The sequence below is a fragment of the Corvus moneduloides genome, chromosome 24 (assembly GCF_009650955.1).
Source record: "Corvus moneduloides isolate bCorMon1 chromosome 24, bCorMon1.pri, whole genome shotgun sequence".
NCBI classification, from domain to species: domain Eukaryota; kingdom Metazoa; phylum Chordata; class Aves; order Passeriformes; family Corvidae; genus Corvus; species Corvus moneduloides.
The window spans coordinates 6,001,581-6,022,036 of record NC_045499.1 but is presented as its reverse complement, the minus strand read 5'-3'; the positions used below and the strand labels follow the sequence as shown (position 1 = coordinate 6,022,036).

At 52.7% G+C, this 20,456-nt stretch overlaps 1 protein-coding gene across 1 annotated transcript in view; it reads right to left on the bottom strand.

The window, feature by feature from the left end:
* Nucleotides 1–848: 848 nt before the first annotated feature.
* The window catches only part of CR1 (complement C3b/C4b receptor 1 (Knops blood group)), a 60,514-nt gene continuing 40,906 nt past the window's right edge, over nucleotides 849–20,456 (bottom strand). The window contains exons 55-92 of the mRNA XM_032133529.1: nucleotides 20,370–20,389; nucleotides 19,748–19,928; nucleotides 18,949–19,128; nucleotides 18,179–18,361; nucleotides 17,843–18,022; nucleotides 17,549–17,731; nucleotides 16,870–17,052; nucleotides 16,534–16,713; nucleotides 16,175–16,357; nucleotides 15,741–15,959; nucleotides 15,255–15,446; nucleotides 14,910–15,009; nucleotides 14,552–14,637; nucleotides 13,464–13,658; nucleotides 12,931–13,110; nucleotides 12,644–12,835; nucleotides 12,384–12,483; nucleotides 12,125–12,210; nucleotides 11,397–11,591; nucleotides 10,721–10,903; nucleotides 10,189–10,368; nucleotides 9,376–9,558; nucleotides 9,012–9,194; nucleotides 8,737–8,919; nucleotides 7,670–7,861; nucleotides 6,974–7,156; nucleotides 6,568–6,759; nucleotides 6,223–6,322; nucleotides 5,609–5,694; nucleotides 4,692–4,871; nucleotides 4,230–4,277; nucleotides 3,840–4,022; nucleotides 3,389–3,571; nucleotides 3,002–3,181; nucleotides 2,558–2,587; nucleotides 2,339–2,414; nucleotides 2,005–2,089; nucleotides 849–1,333 (exon numbers count right to left, since the gene is read on the bottom strand). Of these exons, the coding sequence (XP_031989420.1) occupies nucleotides 2,008–2,089; nucleotides 2,339–2,414; nucleotides 2,558–2,587; nucleotides 3,002–3,181; nucleotides 3,389–3,571; nucleotides 3,840–4,022; nucleotides 4,230–4,277; nucleotides 4,692–4,871; nucleotides 5,609–5,694; nucleotides 6,223–6,322; nucleotides 6,568–6,759; nucleotides 6,974–7,156; nucleotides 7,670–7,861; nucleotides 8,737–8,919; nucleotides 9,012–9,194; nucleotides 9,376–9,558; nucleotides 10,189–10,368; nucleotides 10,721–10,903; nucleotides 11,397–11,591; nucleotides 12,125–12,210; nucleotides 12,384–12,483; nucleotides 12,644–12,835; nucleotides 12,931–13,110; nucleotides 13,464–13,658; nucleotides 14,552–14,637; nucleotides 14,910–15,009; nucleotides 15,255–15,446; nucleotides 15,741–15,959; nucleotides 16,175–16,357; nucleotides 16,534–16,713; nucleotides 16,870–17,052; nucleotides 17,549–17,731; nucleotides 17,843–18,022; nucleotides 18,179–18,361; nucleotides 18,949–19,128; nucleotides 19,748–19,928; nucleotides 20,370–20,389 (5,645 nt within the window). The 3' untranslated portion in view covers nucleotides 849–1,333; nucleotides 2,005–2,007. The remainder of the gene's footprint in view (nucleotides 1,334–2,004; nucleotides 2,090–2,338; nucleotides 2,415–2,557; nucleotides 2,588–3,001; nucleotides 3,182–3,388; nucleotides 3,572–3,839; nucleotides 4,023–4,229; nucleotides 4,278–4,691; nucleotides 4,872–5,608; nucleotides 5,695–6,222; nucleotides 6,323–6,567; nucleotides 6,760–6,973; nucleotides 7,157–7,669; nucleotides 7,862–8,736; nucleotides 8,920–9,011; nucleotides 9,195–9,375; nucleotides 9,559–10,188; nucleotides 10,369–10,720; nucleotides 10,904–11,396; nucleotides 11,592–12,124; nucleotides 12,211–12,383; nucleotides 12,484–12,643; nucleotides 12,836–12,930; nucleotides 13,111–13,463; nucleotides 13,659–14,551; nucleotides 14,638–14,909; nucleotides 15,010–15,254; nucleotides 15,447–15,740; nucleotides 15,960–16,174; nucleotides 16,358–16,533; nucleotides 16,714–16,869; nucleotides 17,053–17,548; nucleotides 17,732–17,842; nucleotides 18,023–18,178; nucleotides 18,362–18,948; nucleotides 19,129–19,747; nucleotides 19,929–20,369; nucleotides 20,390–20,456) is intronic.

The window sequence follows — 20,456 nt, the reverse complement described above, 5'->3', positions numbered from 1 at the left end:
CCGGGGCCCGGCTCGGACACAGCTCGGACACAGCTCGGACATTTGCTCCGGTGCTCGTCCACGTTCCGCAGCCGCGGCTCTCGGTGCCGTTACTGCACGCAGGAGTGCAGGGTTAGGTCGGTTTCCGAGCACAGCCGCGCTGTTGTGATGAGTTAATTTGCACACTAATGGCGCAATCCCGGCTCAGGTCCACGCATGCTCGGGGAAGGCTGTGTTTGACCCGAAAGTGTGGTTTTTAGCAGGATATGTTTGACCCGAAAGTGTGGTTTTTAGCAGGATAATGAACCTAGTCCAGCTGTAGGATACACGGACCCAGATCATCTTGCCAAATTAGCGGTGTACACCTAGACACGTATCAGCACCTTGATTTACTTCATCCTCAAAACGTGTTCACTCGGGGATGTCCTTGGCTAAGGGATGCTCCTGCCTGTTCCAATCATTACATCTCCTTTTTTTATGGATTAGGATTTTAGGTACAAAAAGATCTTCCGCCAAAAAACGCCCTGACTTAAAGTAATCTTGAATATGTGGGCATATTCCACCTTCTAGAACACCCTCAGTGCATTACAGCCCCGGGTGTGAGAAGATCAAACCCTTTCCTGGGCAGCTCAAGGAAAGAGGGGAAAAAATCAAAGTGTATTTAGTTATGCAGCTGCCAAGATCTGAACACCTACGGTGATTAATTAAAAATAACAGCCAGCTCAGGATGGACACCCCTGTGCAGGGCTGCTTGCCTTTGGAAGTTCAAGCCCGTGTGTGGCGGAGCAGCATTAAAATAGAACAGCCACAAAATTTAACAGAACAGCAGAAATTACTTAAAGTTCTAGATAGACCTAGAAGACACAGAATTGTCATCATCAGCTTTTATTAGGTTAAGCATTGGTAAAGGAACACTGCACATAAGCATTTCTGGAAGGAAATAAAGATGTAAATACAGCTGTAATTAAGATATTAATTAACACATGGTGACTTCCACCCCTGTTTTGGTGGGCACAGGGAGACAGGGAGAGGGGGTTATGGTCAGTACATTACACATGGTTTCTCCCTACCACAGCTTGGGGTTATCCACTTGGTTATCCAGTGTTTTGGGAATAAAGGAAATATTCTTCATCAGGAGCAGTGCACAGAATTCCCTCTGAGGCAGCATCTGCACTGTGTGCAGTCTGAGCCTCATTAGATCCTTACAGAAACTACTGGGAGCAGAAGAGCATTAAAGATTTACAGTAAAATGCCCTTTTTTTGGCCAAAGAATTCCAGTCTCCACGTGAGCAGCACTTCCTCGCTGCGGGGGAAGGAGCCCAGGGCCCGGTTAGCAGCAGCAGGGACGCCCAGCCTAGGAAAGAGATGATATCCTGGTGTTATCATCAGAGCTTTCCTGTTGTGTAGAGATTCCATCACCACCCAGAGAGGGAGGAGGGGATTTCTGGGAAATGCTTTGTTTCAAAGAAATCACGGAAAAAACCCAAAAGAGCTATTGTTTGCACATGCCTCTTTGTAGGCAAAGTGCTGCCAACACCGTTGGCTGCAACAGATCCACCACAGAAAGTAGATTCACCTGTAAGTAAAAATACCATTGTAGTAAATGTGAAAACAATAAAAAACCCCCCAAACCAAGTTCAGTGTCCTTTTCTGACTCTACTACAGCTTTTTCCGTTTTTTCATCATCTGTGCAAATTAAAAGCAGCTTTATGTCAGCAGCAAGGGCTGGTCTGGAAGTCTGACCTGTGCACACCGTCCATCCAGATTATGGAAAAGGAAAGCCACACATTGAGGGTGGTGTCAGAAACAAATAGGATGTTTTAAAGCCCCAATATGTTTAAAACATCTTTTATTCAGCAAAAGAAATTATTCTATCAGAAGATGGAGGGGAAAGAGGTTTCTACTTGAACGACTGTATTAGGAAAATAGTGACTGAAGGAGACAATGTAGTCAGCAATGTAAACAAGTGACAGCAGTTATTGCAGCTGTAACTGATATTTTATGTAGAGGAATAGAAATCCATACCTCCTATGGGAGACATGAGCCTTTCTGTTCAGTTGCTGGGTTCAGGGGGGTTCTGCAATTATAGTTTTCATACGTACGATAATAGCTACGTGAAAAATAAGAGAACAGTGAGTTGCTTTGTAAAAGAACACTCACGTTGGTTTCCTTTAGGAAAGAAAAGCTTGACATAAAATGACATAACCACGCCATGGATTCCCAATTCTATCATTTGCGAGCCTAAGCTGAAGGTAAAAAATTAATAAGGCCTAAGCACACTGAGGCAAATATTTCAAGTGTTATCAAGTGTACAAAGCTTGGGACTTGGCAGCAAATGATAGGAACAAACCAGCCTTACCCTTCCTTCTGCTTGGAAATTATTTTCCAGACAACGCCTGCCCCCAGCAGCAGCACAACTGCCGCGGCTGCCACTCCTGAGGGAGAAGAGCCCGGGTTATTTTCACCGTGTGTGTAAAGCACCCGAAATACACAACAGGGTGTGTGTGCCAGGTAAGCAGAGGGAGCCTGTGCCCCTGAGCCACTGACCTCAAATGCAAAATGTTTGTAAGCTGCTTACCTAGGCCCACTGACCCAGACTTGGGGGATGCTGGAGGGAAGGAAAAACAGAAAAATCAGAAGATTGTTCTACCAAAATACAGCATTTCTCAACTGTCCCTAATTGCTTTACCGACAAACTTTTTAGAATCATGGAATGGTTTGGGTTGAAGGGAGTTTAAAGCTCATCCAGTTCCAGTCCCCTGCCATGGGCAGGGACACTTTCCACTATCCCAGGCTGCTCCAAGCCCTGTCCAGCCTGGCCTTGGACACTGCCAGGGATCCAGGGGCAGCCACAGCTTTCCTGTGCCAGGGTCTCACAAGAGACCCTGCTAAGACCCACAACACCAGATTTCTTAAAACCACACCTTTATACACTTCTTTTTAAACGCAGACAGGTATTTGCATGTTTAAAATGCATTTACATGTTTCTGTTTGATCTTTGCTTCGTTCCAGTTCCACTCACTCAGTTTACAGGCTGGCACGGGAGGGTCCCAGCTGAAATCCTCTTGGCACTGGGTGTGACTGATGCCTTCCAGCATGTAACCATCTTCACATTCAAGAGTAATGTTAGTCCCAGAGCGATAAGTATTTCCTTTAATGGCTCTTTTAACACCTTGGATATCCGGGAATTCACATCTGATCTCTGAAATTGGAAGCAATAGAAGGAGGACATTTAGAGGAAACACAAAATACGTGAAACACAGCTGTGGGTTATTTAGGACATTGCTCTTGAGTTCCGAGTGTAGCCAGGAATGAATTCTTATTCCGCAGGATAATTCCTTTCTTTGTGGCTGCAGAAGTGCCTCAATCCCACGTGCGATTCCAAACAACAAAGGAAGCACAGACTCACCTTTGCACTGAGGGAGGGGCTGGCTCCAGGCTCCCGACACCGTGCAGTTGATGAAAGCATTCCCAACCAGCGAATAACCAGGATCGCAGCTGTAGGATACAGCGGCTCCGTAGGGAAAGGTGTCAGAGGTGTTGCCTTTGAGCCTCCCATTGCTGATGTTTGGAGGCTGCAGACATTTCACAACTGGAAAGTCAGGGAGAGACAAACAACAGGATGCTGAAGGAGTGACTGGGACATTGTCCCTCTGCAGCCTTGACTGTTCCCTTTGATTTTCTTCCCCTGGACTCAGCAACTCAGACCCCTGTAACTCCAGCAGGCCTTGGAAAGGCTAAAAACTTGAGCTTGTTCTTGTCACACATTCTGTACCCAGATTTAGACCTTCTACAAACCTTCCCCTAAGGCAATACTTGTTAAATGTCCTTTGTTCTTAGCTCTCTGCAGCCACACACACCTTGGCAGACCGGAGGGGGATGGCTCCAGGCTCCAGATGGTGTGCAATAAATGGATGCTGTCCCCAGGAGAGAGAAGCCATGCTCACAGATGTAGTTTACAGATGTTCCCGGAGTAAAAACTGCTTTTGCTGGGCCACGGAAAGACCCGTGGGTGATATCTGCAGGCTTGGAGCAGTGCAGCACTGAAAACAGAGATGTGCAGGTCAAAACAGAGCTCAGAGAGGCAAGAGGGAAATCTTGCAGGGAAGGCTGAACGCTCTCCCCCACAGCGCTGACTCCAACAGCCCTGCCCAGCGCTCTGCAAAGTTCCCTCAGAAACGCAGGACAGGTTGGGAGATGGAGTTAGAGATTAGTAAATCAAATCTCGCCTCTTCAGGTGAGAGACCTACCTGGCTTTGTTGTGGTATCAGGATGGTGATAACGTTCTGCCACTCCATCTAGATGCAGCATTAAGAGTTTAAAAATGTGATTGAGCAAATAAAATGCACAAATTGACCTTCATTCCCCATCATCCTGATGTTATGTTTCCAGGAAAAAATTCACTCCTCTCTGATTGTCAGTGTCCTGAAGCTACCAAATTCCTCACTTCCAGGGAATGAAGAGAATGTGGATTATGGATTGCAACTAGCAGTGTGAGAAAGTGCAAATCGTGCCAATACTTACAGCATTACCCAAGCCCTGGCTCATCTCCTGCATGTGAAGAGAGGCATAAATGAAAGGAAAAATTTCTGCTTTCTCATTAAAGTAGTTGGGGCAAACGGGAAAAATAAAAGCAACTTTGGCTTTGGTGAGTGGGCAGGAGGAACCAGGAGGAATGTGCAATCCTGACAAGCCCAAGTGCTGATTCTTACCCTTCTCACAGACAGGTACGGGTGGGTGCCACCTCCTGTCCCCTCGGCACTGGGAGGTGGAGTGGCCCCGCAAGGTGAAGCCCCTGCGGCACTTAAAGGTGACAGAGTCCTCGTAGGTGTAGCGGGACTTAGGGCCAATCACTCTCCCATTGTGGATCTGTGGGACTGGGCACACCACCCCTGAAAGAGAAATTGCTATTTAGGGATGCAAAGCCTTGTGATGTTGTAGTTAACACATCCTAAAGTCCATTCTCAGTGTGCTCAGAGGAGTTTCACTGGTACTACTTAGAAGCTCAGAAAAGAATTTCAAGAACTGAGGGGTTTTAGTTCTTTCAGGTGCTGTAAGGGTACCACAGTGTTATTTATATAAACACAGTTTTGTGCCTATAAACAGAATGGTACAAATACAGTCTAATAAATACATGAAATGGGGTAGAAATCTGTCAGTACTGTCATTCTCACGAATGCTTTACTGTCCCAACCTCGTGCCTTCCAAAGCAATTCCATCTGAAGGAAAGACTAATTGCAATGATCAACCCCTGCAAAACATCGCTGTGCTTTGGGTAACAGTACAGGATTTGGAAGATTCCACTTCAATCTTACTCAAAATCCCTCTCTTCTACTACAAAACACTTTTCTTCCGTGATTTCTTACGTATGCTTGTGAAACAAAAGGGACAAGTCCCTGCAGGCATGTCACAGCTCTCCAGTCTGCATTGCTGTGACAGATCAAAAGCTTACATCTGGAAGATTTTTAGAAGAAACCAAACATGCAAGCATAAAAAAAAAACTGTCCCAGAGGAGTATTATACTTTAATAGTATTATTCCTCTAGTTCTATTTATTTAAAGGAAATGCTTTTTCATTTCAAGGACTTAATTTGGGAATTCTGGCCCCAATCTAGTGGTGACCTACTTACTCTGACAGGTGGGAGGCGAACCAGTCCATGCAACATCTCGTCCCGAAACCTCACATCTCCTGTGGGACTGTCCAACCAGTCTGTACCTGGAGGCACAGAGAGAGAAATATCAGCTCATACCAAGTCCTTCAGCTTGGATTTTGCACTCCCCAGAGGATTCTTTCTGCAGCCTCCTGATTCCAGCTGATCACCAAGGTCCCTCTGCTGGTTTGACACATGGGAATGAAGGACACCAAGTTCCTTCTTCCCAGATCCAGGAGGAGCAACACTGATCCCAAAAACGCTGGGTTAGGTTGGTCAGGTGCTAAATCAGGACCCAACTGATTTCCAAAGGCTGGAGCCTCCTTGCAGCACGGGCTTGCTCCCACTCCCAGCTCCTGCTCGAGGCCCTCTGAGAAGGAAAACTGAAACTGGTTTGCAAATCAATCTATTGAGCACATGAGGGAAAAATGAGACAGTTCTCCCTCTCTGGAGCAGGCAACTGTGGCGAAATTAGAACCAAAATTCCAATTCTGGTCTGCTGTGGGAGAACAGATGTGCAGAGGAGCAGGCTCTGATCCTTTACCCAGCACCAAACTCAGACACGGAGTCAGCAAAGGCAGCGTGCGACTCACCCTTCCTCACACGCGTGGCTCACGGTTGACCCAAAAAGGAGATCAGTCAGAACAACAACTCTGCCGTTCTTGGGGGTTTCTGGGTATTTACATTGCTTCCCTGGGAAAGAACAAGGCTGAGTTTAAACTCCTCCCTTGCAGTTGTGTAACACACTATGAGAAGGTATCTTAAGGTTCTGTCCATGCTCTGACACCAATAAAGCTGTGATTTTGAAAAGGCCCAAAGCGGCCCAGACCATGTGACAAGTAAAGCCATGTACAAATCTGTTCTTCAAAAATTGCTCTAAGAAACCCACAAAATAGACAATTTCCAACAAGCAACACCAAACTGATGGAGCTATTCACTTGTACAGAACTCTGGGGCTTCAGACCACGTGTGGTTTTGGAGGCAAGTCAGAGTTTGGGGCATTCTGTGGCGTCTCGAGTGTCCCGGCCGGCAGCTGTAGCGCACAGTGTCTCCAACAGCAAATTTCAGCTGAGTTTTGTATTCCTTGGCTAGCTCAGCAAAGGTGAGGTTTGGAGGTGCACCACAGCCACCTATCAGGGGAGAAAACATAGGGAGAAATGGGAGTGTCAACGACAAAAGTTGTTTTAAAATGCATTTTGGGTATGTACAGATATAAATTTATGTGCAAAATGGGGAAAAAAAGGGGAGGGTGAAGGATTCAGAATTTTGGGAAGGGTGAGGATGAGTCCTACAGGCAGAAACTCCCAGGCTATCCGTAAGTCCAACCTTAGAACCGCAGTGTACCTGCACACTGAGGGACAGGGAGGCTCCAGTTGCCGGAGTCGGTGCAGTAGATGGATGCCGCTCCCAGCAGGCTGTAGCCAGGGTCACAGCTGTAGTTCACAACCATCCCAGCAGGGAACACCTCCAAGTCCTGGCTGTCGTGGTTTCCTTTGTCAATATTTGGAGGTGAAGGGCATTGCAGCACTAAAGAGAGAGGACAAAACAGAACTGAGAAAAGGGCAAGGCCGAGATGCTGGGACAGGCTGGGGAAGTTGGGGTTGTTCAGGCTGGAGAGGAGAAGGCTCTGGGGAGATCTTAGAGGGGCTCCAGGAGAGCTGGAGAGGGACTTTGGACAAGGGTCTGAAGGGACAGGACAAGGGGGATGGCTTCCCAGTGCCAGAGGGCAGGGCTGGATGGGAGATTGGGAAGGAATTCCTCTCTGTGAGGGTGGGGAGACCCTGTGAGGGTGCCCAGAGCTGCTGTGGCTGTGCCGCCCCTGGACATGTTTGGAGCAGCCTGGGATGGTGGAAGGTGTCCCTGCCATGGCAGGGGTTGAGATGAGCTGATTTTACACTTCTTTAACCCAGTGTCATAGGAGAAGAGTCACTGTTTTCAGGAGTCTGCCCAAACCCTCCAGAGGAGGGAGCAGTAAAGGAGAAATCACAAGGCTTCATCGCACAACAACTTAAACAAATTAGAAGCATCTGCAAAACTTACGTTTGCAAAACTCCTGGGCTTCAGACCACGTTAGGTTTTCAAGACATGTGATGGTTGGTGATATCTGTGGCTGCTGCACGTATCCAGGCCGACAAGTGTAGTTCACAGTCATCCCAACAGGAAACTCAGTCTGATTTTTATATTCCTCACTTAGCTCAGCAAATAACATCGGTGTTGGTGTGCCACAACCGGCTGCCAAGAAACAAAATGGGCATGAGAACTATGTCCTTGGCTGTGAAATGCAGCTAAAGAGAAACAGGTGCTTTGATAGGCACTGCTGAACTCCAGGTTATTAATATATCTTCTGTGTAGTCTGCATCAAGTAGCACTCAGCATGTAAGGACACAGGCACCGATTTATATGCTCTTAAAAAAACCCCTAAATAAAACAATGCCCCCCCAAATATGGCCAGCATGGTGCCTTCACACATCTTTGGGCTGTAGAGCACAGAAATCTTTAATTTCAGTATTTAGAGCACCCAAGCCTGCCTCCTTTTGGGAAACTTGAGCAATGCCACCAGCTTACTCCCAGTGCCACCAAAGTGAACACAGCTCCTGTGTGTGGCTCCCCCTGTACCATGCAATCCTGCAGGCTGGCAGGTTTGCCTGATCCAGGCTGAGCCTGGCACGGGATGGATGCTGAGCCCAGCACGGGATGGATGCTGAGCCTGGCACGGGACAGATGCTGAGCCTGGCACGGGATGGATGCTGAGCCCAGCACGGGATGGATGCTGAGCCTGGCACGGGATGGATGCTGAGCCTGGCACGGGACAGATGCTGAGCCTGGCACGGGATGGATGCTGAGCCCAGCACGGGATGGATGCTGAGCCCGGCATGGGATGGATGCGGAGCCCGGCATGGGATGGATGCGGAGCCCGGCATGGGATGGATGCTGAGCCTGGCACGGGATGGATGCTGAGCCCAGCACGGGATGGATGCGGAGCCCGGCATGGGATGGATGCTGAGCCCGGCATGGGATGGATGCGGAGCCCGGCATGGGATGGATGCGGAGCCCGGCATGGGATGGATGCTGAGCCTGGCACGGGATGGATGCTGAGCCAGCCCCACCTGCGCAGCGTGGATAGGGAAGGCTCCAGTTGCCCCAGGCCGTGCAGAGGATGGAGGGGTCCCCGAGCAGGGAGAAGCCGGGCTGGCAGCTGTAGCTCACGGAGGTGCCGCTGGTGAAATTTGTCCCCGGCTCGGTGCTGAGCGTGGCGTGGGCGATGACGGGGGGCGGCGGGCAGAGCGGCACTGCCGGGGCAGGAGCAGAGAGCAGAGTTTCAGGGATTTTACCTGGAGGTGGATCACCTGTACCACAGCAAAGCCTGTCACACCTGGCTCACCTGGATGGCAGGTGGGGACCGCAGGCACCCAGCGGCTGTCGGGCTGGCACTTGGCCCTGCGGCTGCCCCTCAGCACAAAGCCTGGGTGGCACTGGAAGGTGACATTGTCCCCAGGGCGGTACACGTCCCTCTGGCCTTCAGCCACCTCTCCATCCTTGATGCTGGGGCTGGTGCAGGTGATCACTGGGAGGGAAAAGCAGCAGAGCTCGGGCTGGGGAAGCAGCTGCCAGAGCTGAGGGGTCCCCTTTGGGTTGGCGAGGTCACAGTTCAGGGGTGGCACTGTGGTCACTGTGATCACTACAGTGATCATCCACCTACTGCAGCGACTCCCTTTCCACTGTGGGTAACAGCATTTACAGCTCACCTTCACACCGGGGGTAAGGGATGCTCCAGGATCCCGATGGCAAACAGGAAACCGTGGTTTTCCCAGTGAGGACATACCCCGGGTCACAGTAGTACTTCACTGACATTCCAGGGATGAACTCCTTCACACCTTTGCTGTCGTGCTGGCCATTTCTGATATTTGGAGGGGAAGGACACGGCAGCACTGCAAGGAGGGGGAAAAGTCCCAGCTAGCCAAGAGCTGGTACCACAAACTCCCCGTGTAGGGTAAGGCAGCCTTTTAACTTTGTTGTTTCCCATTAACTTCTGCCCAAGAGCTACAAGGGCTGTCACTGAATGGTATTTCCATCCTACCCTTCTCTTACCTTCCAGCTTTCATGTTTTCTGAGCTTATTGACATGAAAATGATAGTTTCTCACTACTTAGGCAGCTACAGTGGTTTGTTTCCATCTGTGGTCCTAACAGCTTGCTCTGGTTTTTCTGGGGTTTTGAATGATATCGGGCACCAGCCTGGCTCCTTGGATTTTGAGGATTCACTTAAAGAGCCCTCCATTTAACAAGGGTCTGAATCACAGAATCATTTAGGTTGGAGAAGCCCACCACTACCCCATGTGCCCTAGTGCCACATCCACATGTCTTTTAAATCTCTCCAGGGATGGTGCCAGATGACGCCCACACCTCCCTGGGCAGCCTCTTCCGGGGTTTGAATGGGGATTATGAGGATGGAAGGACAGATATGTGCATGTTTTTCCTTTCCAGTCCTTGAGAGCAGCCCCTTTACCTCCACACAGGGGTTCAGAAATCAGCTCCCACCCTGCCCCTCCTCTGCACTTACGCTTCTCACAGGTGGGGACAGGAGGGTCCCACTTGCCCCCAAACTTGCACTGAGACTCTTGAGAGCCCTTCAAGGCATAACCAAAGTTGCACTCGAAGACAACGATGTCCTCCAGGCTGTAGGTGGTCTCCAACCCAGCCACTTTTCCATTCTCAATCTCCGGCCGGGTGCAGCCAATTGCTGGAAGGGAAGAGCACGAGGATGTGAGGAGCTGGGGATGTGAAACCCATCCTGGCTGTGGAGGGACACTGGGCAGGGACAGCACCTGCTGCTGAGCCTTGCCATCACTGTCACAGGCATTTCAACATTACTGACTCTTGTTCTTACACAAAGTATCATTGTTCAGCTCTTCCTGAGCGTTTGAGCTCAGTGGGGACAGAAAGGGAAACCCAGAGAGGCACATGGGGCTTCTCCTGCCCGTGGCACCTCTGGTCTCTGCCTCTCCCTGGAGATTTGATCTGCAGCGATCAAACAAAGAGCCAGGAAGGAGGAAAGAGCCCAGGGACAGGCAGAGGAAGTCACACAAACACACCTTGGCAGCGGGGCTGGGGCCGGCTCCAGGTTCCCGCGGCCGTGCAGCGGATGGAGGCGTTCCCGACCAGGGAGTACCCCTCGGTGCAGGTGTACAGCACCACCGAGCCCAGCCCGTGCCTGTCCCCGGGGCTGGCACCGTGCTGCCCGTTGGCGATGCTCGGCGGGGCAGGGCACCTCACCTCTGCCAGGGACAAGGAAAGGCGGGTGAGAAACAGGGACAGGGCAAGGAAAACAGCAAAAATCCAACCTTCTGAAAGCAAAGGAGGGAGACAAGACAAGTGTAAGCAGTCAGGAGAAGGTGATATGTAACTTCTCCAGGACCTTTGCTTAGCTCTGTTCTCAATCAGAGGCCAACATCCTGGGCTTTTAGAGCTTTGACAAAAGTAATACATCAAATTAAAATGTAATGAGGACTGAAGTAATAATTGGACTTCCCCATCAGCATCAAGAAGGAAAAAATGTTACACTAAGGCACTACCCAAATATGCATTTTATGCCTAGGAAAAAGATAAAAATGCATTGTAAATTCTTCGAGTTGCTTTGAACACTGACGTTAACTGCTGTGAATAAATATCAGTCGTGTGAGCTGTCGGCGGGTGCAGGTCCCAGCACAGCCGTGGCTGTCCCTTGTGCCGGTGACAGCCCGGGATCGGGGGGCGCACCCAGAGCTGTACCTTGGCACCGCGGCGCTGCCCCGCTCCACGAGCCGCGCTGCCCGTCCGCAGAGCTGCAGGACAGGGAGGCGTCCCCGGCCAGGGACAGCCCCGAGGCACAGCTGTAGGTGACCACGTCCCCGAAGGAGAAGGTGTCCCTGGAGCTCCCGTTGTGTGTCCCGTGGGGGATGGCCGGAGGGGGATCACAGGTGATGCCTGTGGGGAGTACAAGGGGACGTTCAGCACTGCCCAGGGGCTGCAGGGCACACACACTGCCCAGGAAGGGCACTGATGGAGAGGAAGCCACCTCAGCAGTGACACAATGACCCGAATTCTCCAGGAACGAACTTTGCACGCAAAAAATCACATGTGGGAGGGAAAATCTGTGCCCTCCTGTGAGTCACTTCCTTGCTGCCCGTGTCTGGAGTGCTGGGACCATTCTCACCTCCCTTCCTGTAACCATTGGTGACACAGAGAGAGACTGGCCACACCATTCCTACGAATGCCCCCCGAGAAATACTTACCCACTAATAGGGAGTTTAAAATAGTAATGTTTCCTCCCTGTTTGGACCAGAATAAGTAAAAGACCTTTGAAAACATTTTCAGAAGCATCCACAACAAAATGAAAAGGAAGGATTTTACACATTCAGTGACTTTAGAAATCTTTTGTAATAAAACCTTTGGCTTGAAAGCAGTTCCACCTTATCGGGCAAACCATCTCCAAGGGCCTGTTGTGGTGGCCTACTTACGTTGGCAGACAGGAGCATCCCCACTCCACGAGACACCTGTGCCAGAGACCTCACAAGTTCTCTGGGAGCCTCCAACCAACTTGTACCTGGACCACACAGAAGGATTAATTAATTTAACAGTGAGATTTCTTGGCTTGAGATTTCTTTACAACCCTTGCAAGTGGCAGCCAAGAGCTCTGACTTGGGAACTGGGTTGTGTAAAGCTGAAAATCCACTTCACTCTCACCTGGCAGCTGAACTGAAGCAGAGCAAGACTCACCCTTTGTTGCAAGTGTAATTAATTTTGGACCCGAAGAAGAGATCTGTCAGGACAACAGCTCTGCCGTTCGCTGGGTTCCCTGGGTTGGGACACTGCTTCCCTGGAAGGGAACACCAGCCTCTGGTAGCCCTGAGCTGCTGCTCACATCCCAGCCAGGGATGTCACCACAGAGAGCAGGCAAGGAAACCCACAAAGCTGGGAAAACGTGGGAAACCAGCCCAGCCTGACACTGCAGTTTTTCCAGCGCTTGTAGGACGTACTTTTACAGAACTCCAGTGCTGCAGACCACGCCTGGTTCCTGAGGCAGGTGATGGCTGGTGACATCCCCGGGAGCTGGGTGTACCCCGGCCGGCACACGTACTCCACCCTGCTCCCCTCGGGAAACACTGTCTGGTTCCTGTAGGGCTCCTTCAGCTCGGCAAAGCCCAGCCTGGCAGGGGCTCTGCAGCCAGCTGCCAGGAGAGAGAACCAGCCCGGGTGTTAAAGAGCCAAGAAGAGGCAGATTTGGGAGAGCAGGGGATGGCTAACACCCTGTTGGGACACTTGCCCTGCTCGCAGACCGGCACAGGTGGCTCCCAGGCGTTGTTTGGTTGGCACTGGACCTCTCTGTGGCCACGTAGGGCATAGCCCGGGTCACACTCAAAGGTCACGGTGTCCCTGTGTGTGTAGGCAGCCCTGGGAGCCACGATCCTCCCATTCTGGATCTGTGGGACAGGACAACTCGCCGCTGAAAAAAGAGAGGTGCAGGTGCTCAGAACAGGCCCTCAGGCAGAGCTGTGCAGCTGAGAAGCCACCAAGGGTTGCAGTTTTAAAACACAAGCCTGAAAATCATTTTGCTAGAGATTATGTTGTGCCTGCACCCAGCAATATCAAGCATCTCCAAGGGGAAAGGGGATCCTGGGACAGCAGGGTGACCCTCTAGCCTCCCCTACTCTGCCTGGCCTCAGCTGCACCTCAGGCCCTGAAAATCCTGGGGCAAGAATTCCAGCTGGCTGGAGTTTCCCAGTCTTTCCCAACATGAAGCAGCAGTGCTGGGAGGATTGCTGGGGGTCCCTGCACCCACAGGCAGCCCAGCCCCACCTCCACACGCCGGCAGGGGCTCGCTCCACACGCCGTTCTTGCCGTCGCGGGTGGTGCAGTGGATGGAGGGCTCCCCGTGCAGCGGGAAGCCGGGGTTGCAGGTGTACTTCACCGAGGTGCCGTAGTGGAACTCGCTCAGCAGCGTGCCCGTGTGCTTCCCGTTGGGGATGTCCGGAGGTGGCATGCAAGGGATGCCTGCAGAGGGGCAGAACAAGGCTTCTCAACTCAACAGCAGCACCAAATGCTGGAAATCCCTCAGTCTGTGGGGCAAAAACACTTGTTCTAAAGATGGAGTACAGTGACCTCCCAGGCAAGACCTTGTTGGCAGCAGGATCCCACCTCCCTGGCAGGGAGAAGGCAGAGCAGTAATCAAACCTCTGTGGAGGAAACACCTGCATGCTTTGTATTTTCTACACCTTAAGGAATAAGAAAGCAAATACTTGTTTTGCATCACTTGTGTAAAATCCTGGTGCCAAGACATGGAGCAGGCACAGTCCATGTGTCACCTGTGGTTCACACCTCCCTGAAGAATCTGGGAAATGTTTTAAGACCCAGAATGTACCAGCAAATGTTTCTTTCTTTGTATGAAACTGTCCCCTAATCGGCCACATTGCTTGACCAGCAGAGAAACACCCAGGTGGAATTGCTGAGGAGCAGCACAGCAGCTCTTGGGCATTCACCAGTGCTTGGAGAGCAGGAGCAAGCCCACAGTTTGGGATTTGGGGATTCACTGCTGTCGCTCCTTAGGACTGACCCTTGGTCTCTGTGGGTCTGACAAAACAACCCCTAAGCTGAACATGTTTTCCCTTCCTCTCCTGCAATGGGTTCGTGGTGTCAGTCAGCAGCAGGATACTCAAGCACTGCTGGAAAAGCTCCAGCTGAGACATTGCTTTCCATAAACCGTTAAGCTTTGGGATCTTGTACCTTTTCCCAGACTGCTTTCTTATGACTTCCAAACCTTCTGATGATTTTCCTGCCCACAGAGCAGAGAAATTGCCTATGAAAGCTCTGACTGGAAAGATGTGGCAGTCTCTGCTGGAAAATATTTCCCAGATCCATGCAAATCCCCGGAGCCATGAGCTACTTACGCTGGCAGAAGGGAACGTCACCGCTCCATGCAACTTGCTCCCCAGCGATCTCACAGCGTCTGCTGGACTGTCCAATTAACCTGTGCCTGGTGTTGAAAGGATTGGTCATTCATCCCAAGCCATTCCATTTGGAGTTATTTCTCCTCCCAGCCACCTGGGATGTGGGATCAGCCCTGCTGGCAGCAGAGCTGTGGCCCTGAAGGAGAGGTTCTTTCCTCCATTTCACAGTATTTGTATGTACAGACACAACAGCGAGCACCTTCTGTGCTCTGTAGGTACAGAGCCATTTACTGGGAGTGAATGAACAGGAGTTAAAAAAGGGGGCACTTACCTAATCCACCTCTAAAGCAGGACTTACCCTTCCTCACAGCCGTAGACCACTGTAGACCCAAACTGGAGATCTGCCATGGAAATAATCTTCCCATTCATAGGCTCACGAGGGTGACTGCACTTTTTCCCTGGGGGAGGAAAACACCCTTGTTTTAGGCTGCTGTCTCTCTGTAGCACAGTACAACAGATGTAATTATTCCTCCAGTCACCTGCCCACATTCCCAGTTCCCCCCAACACGGGTTTCTAATAGCAGAGAGTTACATGGCTTTACTAGTCACATATTCAGAATAACATTGAGGTTTTGGCAGCATGGACAGAACCTGGGACCTGTTCCTCCTGCAACAATGGACACTAAATCAAGGAGTTATTCACTTTCACAGAACTCTAGTGCTTCTGACCACACTCCGCTCTCAAGGCATGTAATAGTAGGTGACATTCTTGGGACTTTAGCATATCCAGGGCGGCAAGTGTATTGCACAGTCTTCCCAACAGAAAAATCAATGGCATTTCTATGCTCCGCATTTAGCTCAGCAAACTGTAACCTTGGGGGAGCATCACAAGCACCTATTGAGAGAGAAAAGAGACATGAGGACCAGGCAGGACAGGCACGTCGGGGACAAGAGCACAAAGAGCACTGTTAGGAGGAAAGGGGTTTGGTTTGCCTTGCAAAAATGTTTATTTTGGTTAATACAGCCATTAATCAACACAAGATATTTTCCAAAAGGATTGCAGAGGATTAGGTTCTTATTCCCAGGGTAGGCTTAAATCTTCCCCTCAAGGGGTTTAACAACATTTTTTAAATGGGGTTAGGGGACATAAAATAGCAGTGTACCCTGAGGCAGCTACATCATGATTTACCTGGAGACCTGTTTAAGGAGTTCTGGTAGTGCAGTGGTCTGTCACACACAGGAGCAGGGGGCTGCCAGCTGCCATCCTCCTGGCAGGACACCCTGGCACTGCCCTGCAGGCTGTACCCATCGTGGCACTGAAATGTCACCGTTTGCCCAGGAGCAGAGAGAAGTCCGTGACCATCGATTTGCCTTCCATTGGCTACGTTTGGATTGATGCAGACAGTCACTGGCAATGAGGGCGTGCAGGAGGAGTCGGAGCAAAAGAAAACACAAAACCGCAGGCTGTTAATATTGCAACAACAAACTCAGCATGATGTCCACACAAACATCCCCAGCCGTAGGAAGGCTTGACATTAATTGATTCCATTATACACTTTACATGGAATTAACCCTCTTGCAGGATCTGAGAGTTTGTCCCGAGGGGACAGAGCCCGGACTCACCTTCACAGCGAGGGCGGGGCTGGCTCCAGTTCCCCGATGCTCTGCAGGACACAGCGGGATTTCCGACCAGGTAATAGCCGGGATTGCAGGAGTACATTACAGACATTCCAGCGGTAAAAAACGCTTTGCCGTGGCCGTTGTGGTTTCCATTGGCGACCTCCGGAGGCATCGGGCACGGCCGGACTGCGAGAGGGAGATGGGAAATTTAGCTCAGCGAAAGAACAGGGAGCAAGGGGAAGGCAGCCAGAGTGATGCTGCACAGATGGCTTAAATCCCTGCCTCATCCCCTGTTCCTGCCCGCAGAGAGCCCCTGCCAGGCAGGGCAGCCCTGGGGAAGCAGCAGCAGCACCCGCACTCACCCCTCTGGCACACGAGCACCGGCGGGTCCCAGGTGCCCCCGGGCTGACACCGAGCCTCATAGGTGTCCTCTGTGGTGTAACTGGCATCACAGGAAAAGTGGAGAGTGTCTCCAGCTCTGTAGGTGCTCTGCACGTTGTAGACCTTCCCATTCTGCACCTCGGGTACCTGACAGCCGATCGCTGTGGGAACAGTGACAGCAGCCTTCAAACCTCACTGCATGGGCCAGAGCCTGCACACACAGAGCCTCCCCTCTGCTCACTGCCGTAAGCTCTGATCCTACAGCACACCCAGCACCCTTCCTGCCAGCCCATCCCAGGAGTGAAGCATCCACACACCTTGACAGCGGGGCAGGGGCCGGCTCCACAGCCCGCTGTCCGTGCAGGCGATGGACACATTCCCGAGCAGCTCAAAGCCCTTCTTGCAGCTGTAGGACACGGTCACTCCCCGGGAAAACTTGTCCGAGGACTGTCCACTGTGCAGCCCATTGGCGATGCTTGGTGGCCGAGGACATGTCACCTCTGCAGAGGGAGGGGAAAAGCTCATGAGAGTTTGAGAGAGGTGATTTCAGAGAGCCAGCTCAGCCCCACTCTCCAGCATGTCAGACTTCGGGAGGACAGAGGGCTCGAACCGCAGGTACTGCCAGGTCCATCCTGACAGCAGCCTTTGGGTTGTCTCTCCTGCGATTTTTCTGAACAGAGAGTATTGAAATGATTCATAAAAACCCAGCTGGTCTCCCTCTAAAAGCTGTGTCCCACCCCATGCCCGTGCCTGGTCCCAGCACTGTCACCATCCAGCTCTCCATGGACATGCTGGAGCCAGGCTGGAGCACAGGGAGGACGGTGCTGCCTCTGGATTCATGGATCTTAGCTAATTCTTTAAATATTATAAACCCGTATATTTCATTAAAATGGAATTCAGTCTCTCACTGAAGGTCGCAGTGGCAATGGTGAGGGTGTCCCCTGTGCTCAGAGCCACACTGAGAGTTTGTCCCGAGGGGACAGAGTCCGGACTCACCTTCACAGCGAGGGCGGGGCTGGCTCCAGTTCCCCGATGCTCTGCAGGACACAGCGGCATTTCCGACGAGGATATAGCCGGGATTGCAGGAGTACCTTACAGACATCCCCATGGTGAAACCTGCTTTGCCGTGGCCGTTGTGGTTTCCATTGGCGACCTCCGGAGGCATCGGGCACGGCCGGACTGCGAGAGGGAGATGGGAAATTTAGCTCAGCGAGAGAACAGGGAGCAAGGGGAAGGCAGCCAGAGTGATGCTGCACGGATGGGTTAAATCCCAGCAGCACCCACACTCACCCCTCTGGCACACGAGCACCGGCGGGTCCCAGGTGCCCCCGGGCTGGCACCGAGCCTCATAGGTGTCCTCTGCTGCATAACCAGGCAGACAGTCAAAGTGGAGAGTGTCTCCAGCTCTGTAGGTGCTCTGCACGTTGTAGACCTTCCCATTCTGCACCTCGGGTACCTGACAGCCGATCGCTGTGGGAACAGTGACAGCAGCCTTCAAACCTCACTGCATGGGCCAGAGCCTGCACACACAGAGCCTCCCCTCTGCTCACTGCCGTAAGCTCTGATCCTACAGCACACCCAGCACCCTTCCTGCCAGCCCATCCCGGGAGTGAAGCATCCACACACCTTGACAGCGGGGCAGGGGCCGGCTCCACAGCCCGCTGCCCATGCAGGCGATGGACACATTCCCGAGCAGCTCAAAGCCCTTCTTGCAGCTGTAGGACACGGTCACTCCCCGGGAAAACTTGTCCGAGGACTGTCCACTGTGCAGCCCATTGGCGATGCTTGGTGGCCGAGGACATGTCACCTCTGCAGAGGGAAAGGAGGAGTCCTGCGGGTGAGCTCTTTGCTGGTTTGGGTACTGCTGGGCCAGCTTGGGTAAAATCAGAGTGATATCCCGAATTCTGCTCTGCGTTCCATTTGCTGGATCAAGGCTTTAGTTCTCTAAAGGTGCGGCTGCACCTGGAAGAAATTGCTGGCAGTAATGGCAGTCCCGACAGGACAACGGGCACATCACAGGGTTTGGCAGGGATCCACAAGGACGTGGAAGCAGCAAGAGCAGTGAGAAGCTGTGATTACTTCCCGTTCCTCAGTGAAGGTGAAAATGCCCCACATCTGCCCGGGAGCAGAGTGACAGGAATCCCGCCAGGATTCAGATCCTGCCATCCCACGGGGTTAACTTCTCCCCATCCGTCTCGGAGCCCCAGACAGGGCACAGCCATCCCCATGTCCCACCCCAGCGTGTTTCTGTCTCTGCCAGCCACGCTGGCAGCACTTTGGTTGGGAAGGGAAGCCAGGACAGATCCATCCCGGCTCTGCCTTCCCACTGAATCTGAGAGGACAGAAGAGGGAGCTTTCCCCGCGGCCGCCACTGCTCACACCCCCGGGACGCTCACCCTTTTTGCACTGCGGCAGAGGGGGGTTCCACTTGGAGTCAGCTCCGCAGGTGCTGCTGTGGGGGCCCTGCAGGGTGTACCCCGGCTTGCAGGTGAAGGTCACGGTGTCCCGTCTGTTGTAGTAATAGCGGACAGGGTACACCCTCCCATACGGGACCAGTGGGGACCGGCACCGGGCAGCTGGGGAAGGGAAAGGAAATGTTTACCGACACAGCTCCCGGGGGTTCCTGCCGTGATGGAGGGCGTCCGTGCAGCCTGGTGCCCGGCAGCAGTGGGGTGCACTGCAGGCTGCAGCTGGGGCGGGGGTCCCTGGGGCTGCAGGACCCTCCCTGTGCTCCTGGGGGACCCCGCGGCTTCCTCAGCTGCCAAAAATCTGCGTGTCCAGGATCTCATGTCAACCACCCAGCGAGGTCCTGGCCGTTCTGCAGGCTCTGAAGCCCATCCTAAGGGCCCAATCCTGCCCAGGAAAACATTGGCAGGGCAGTCCAGGACCGACCCAGCAGCAGTGCACGGATCTGTGCTGCCAGGAGCACACGGCTGTGCCAGGGAGCTGGGTGGGGGTGCCCAGCCTGGGCTGGGGGTGCCATTCCCAGGCCACGGACGTGTGGCTCTGGTGCTGTCCCAGAGGGTCTCTGTCATCAGCAGAGGAGCTCAGAGGCTCCGTGATGCCGAGCTCCACCTGGGACCGGCGCAGGGCTTCCGTTTTCCCCCGCAGGGAAAAGCACAGGGATCAGCGATGAAGAAGAGGAGGGCCGTGGGAGGAAGGCCCCAGAGGAGCAGAGCTGCTGGTCTGCCTTACCTTGAGCCCCGGACGCGGTGCCGAGGAGCAGAGCGGAGCTGCCCAGCAGGCAGAGGGTGAAGGTGAGCACCATCCCCGGCACAGACGGCGGCTCCCGGGGGCACGGGGCAGATATGGGCATCCCAGTTCCCCCCACTGCCCCCGTGTGCGGAACGAGACGCTGCTGAGGGACTTCCCAGGGCTGTGGGACAGGAACCTGCGGGCTCCCCAGCACACGCAGGCACAGCCAGCACCCCCGGGGAGGCTGCAGGTGCCTCACGCTGCTGCTGCTGCTGGTTTTGGTAAAGGAGGATGCGGAAAGAGGGGTGAAAAAGGGGCGAGTGTGAGCAGAGGCGCTGTAGCTGCCCTGTGCCCACGGTGCAGAGCATCCTCCCTTAGCAAAAGTGGCCCAAGCTCTGTCCCAGGTCCCCAGGTGGCGGCACCTAAAGGGACATGGCACAATTCAGCTGCCCAGGTATGGGATGGGCAGAGTGGGGCATTCCCTCCTCCCATAAAAATGGGCCCCAAATCCTCCTGACCTGACCCTGGGCTCATCCCTCACCACTGGCAGGAAGAATAAAACCCCCCAGACAGGACTTTGTGCTGAAGGAGCAGCCCCAGCAGCTCCAGCTCCCCACCTCACACAGGTGACACTTTCTGAGCCTAAAACAAACAGCGAGACAAGAACTGCTCAAGTCCTTTTATCCCTTTTATTGACAGAGAGCTTCCA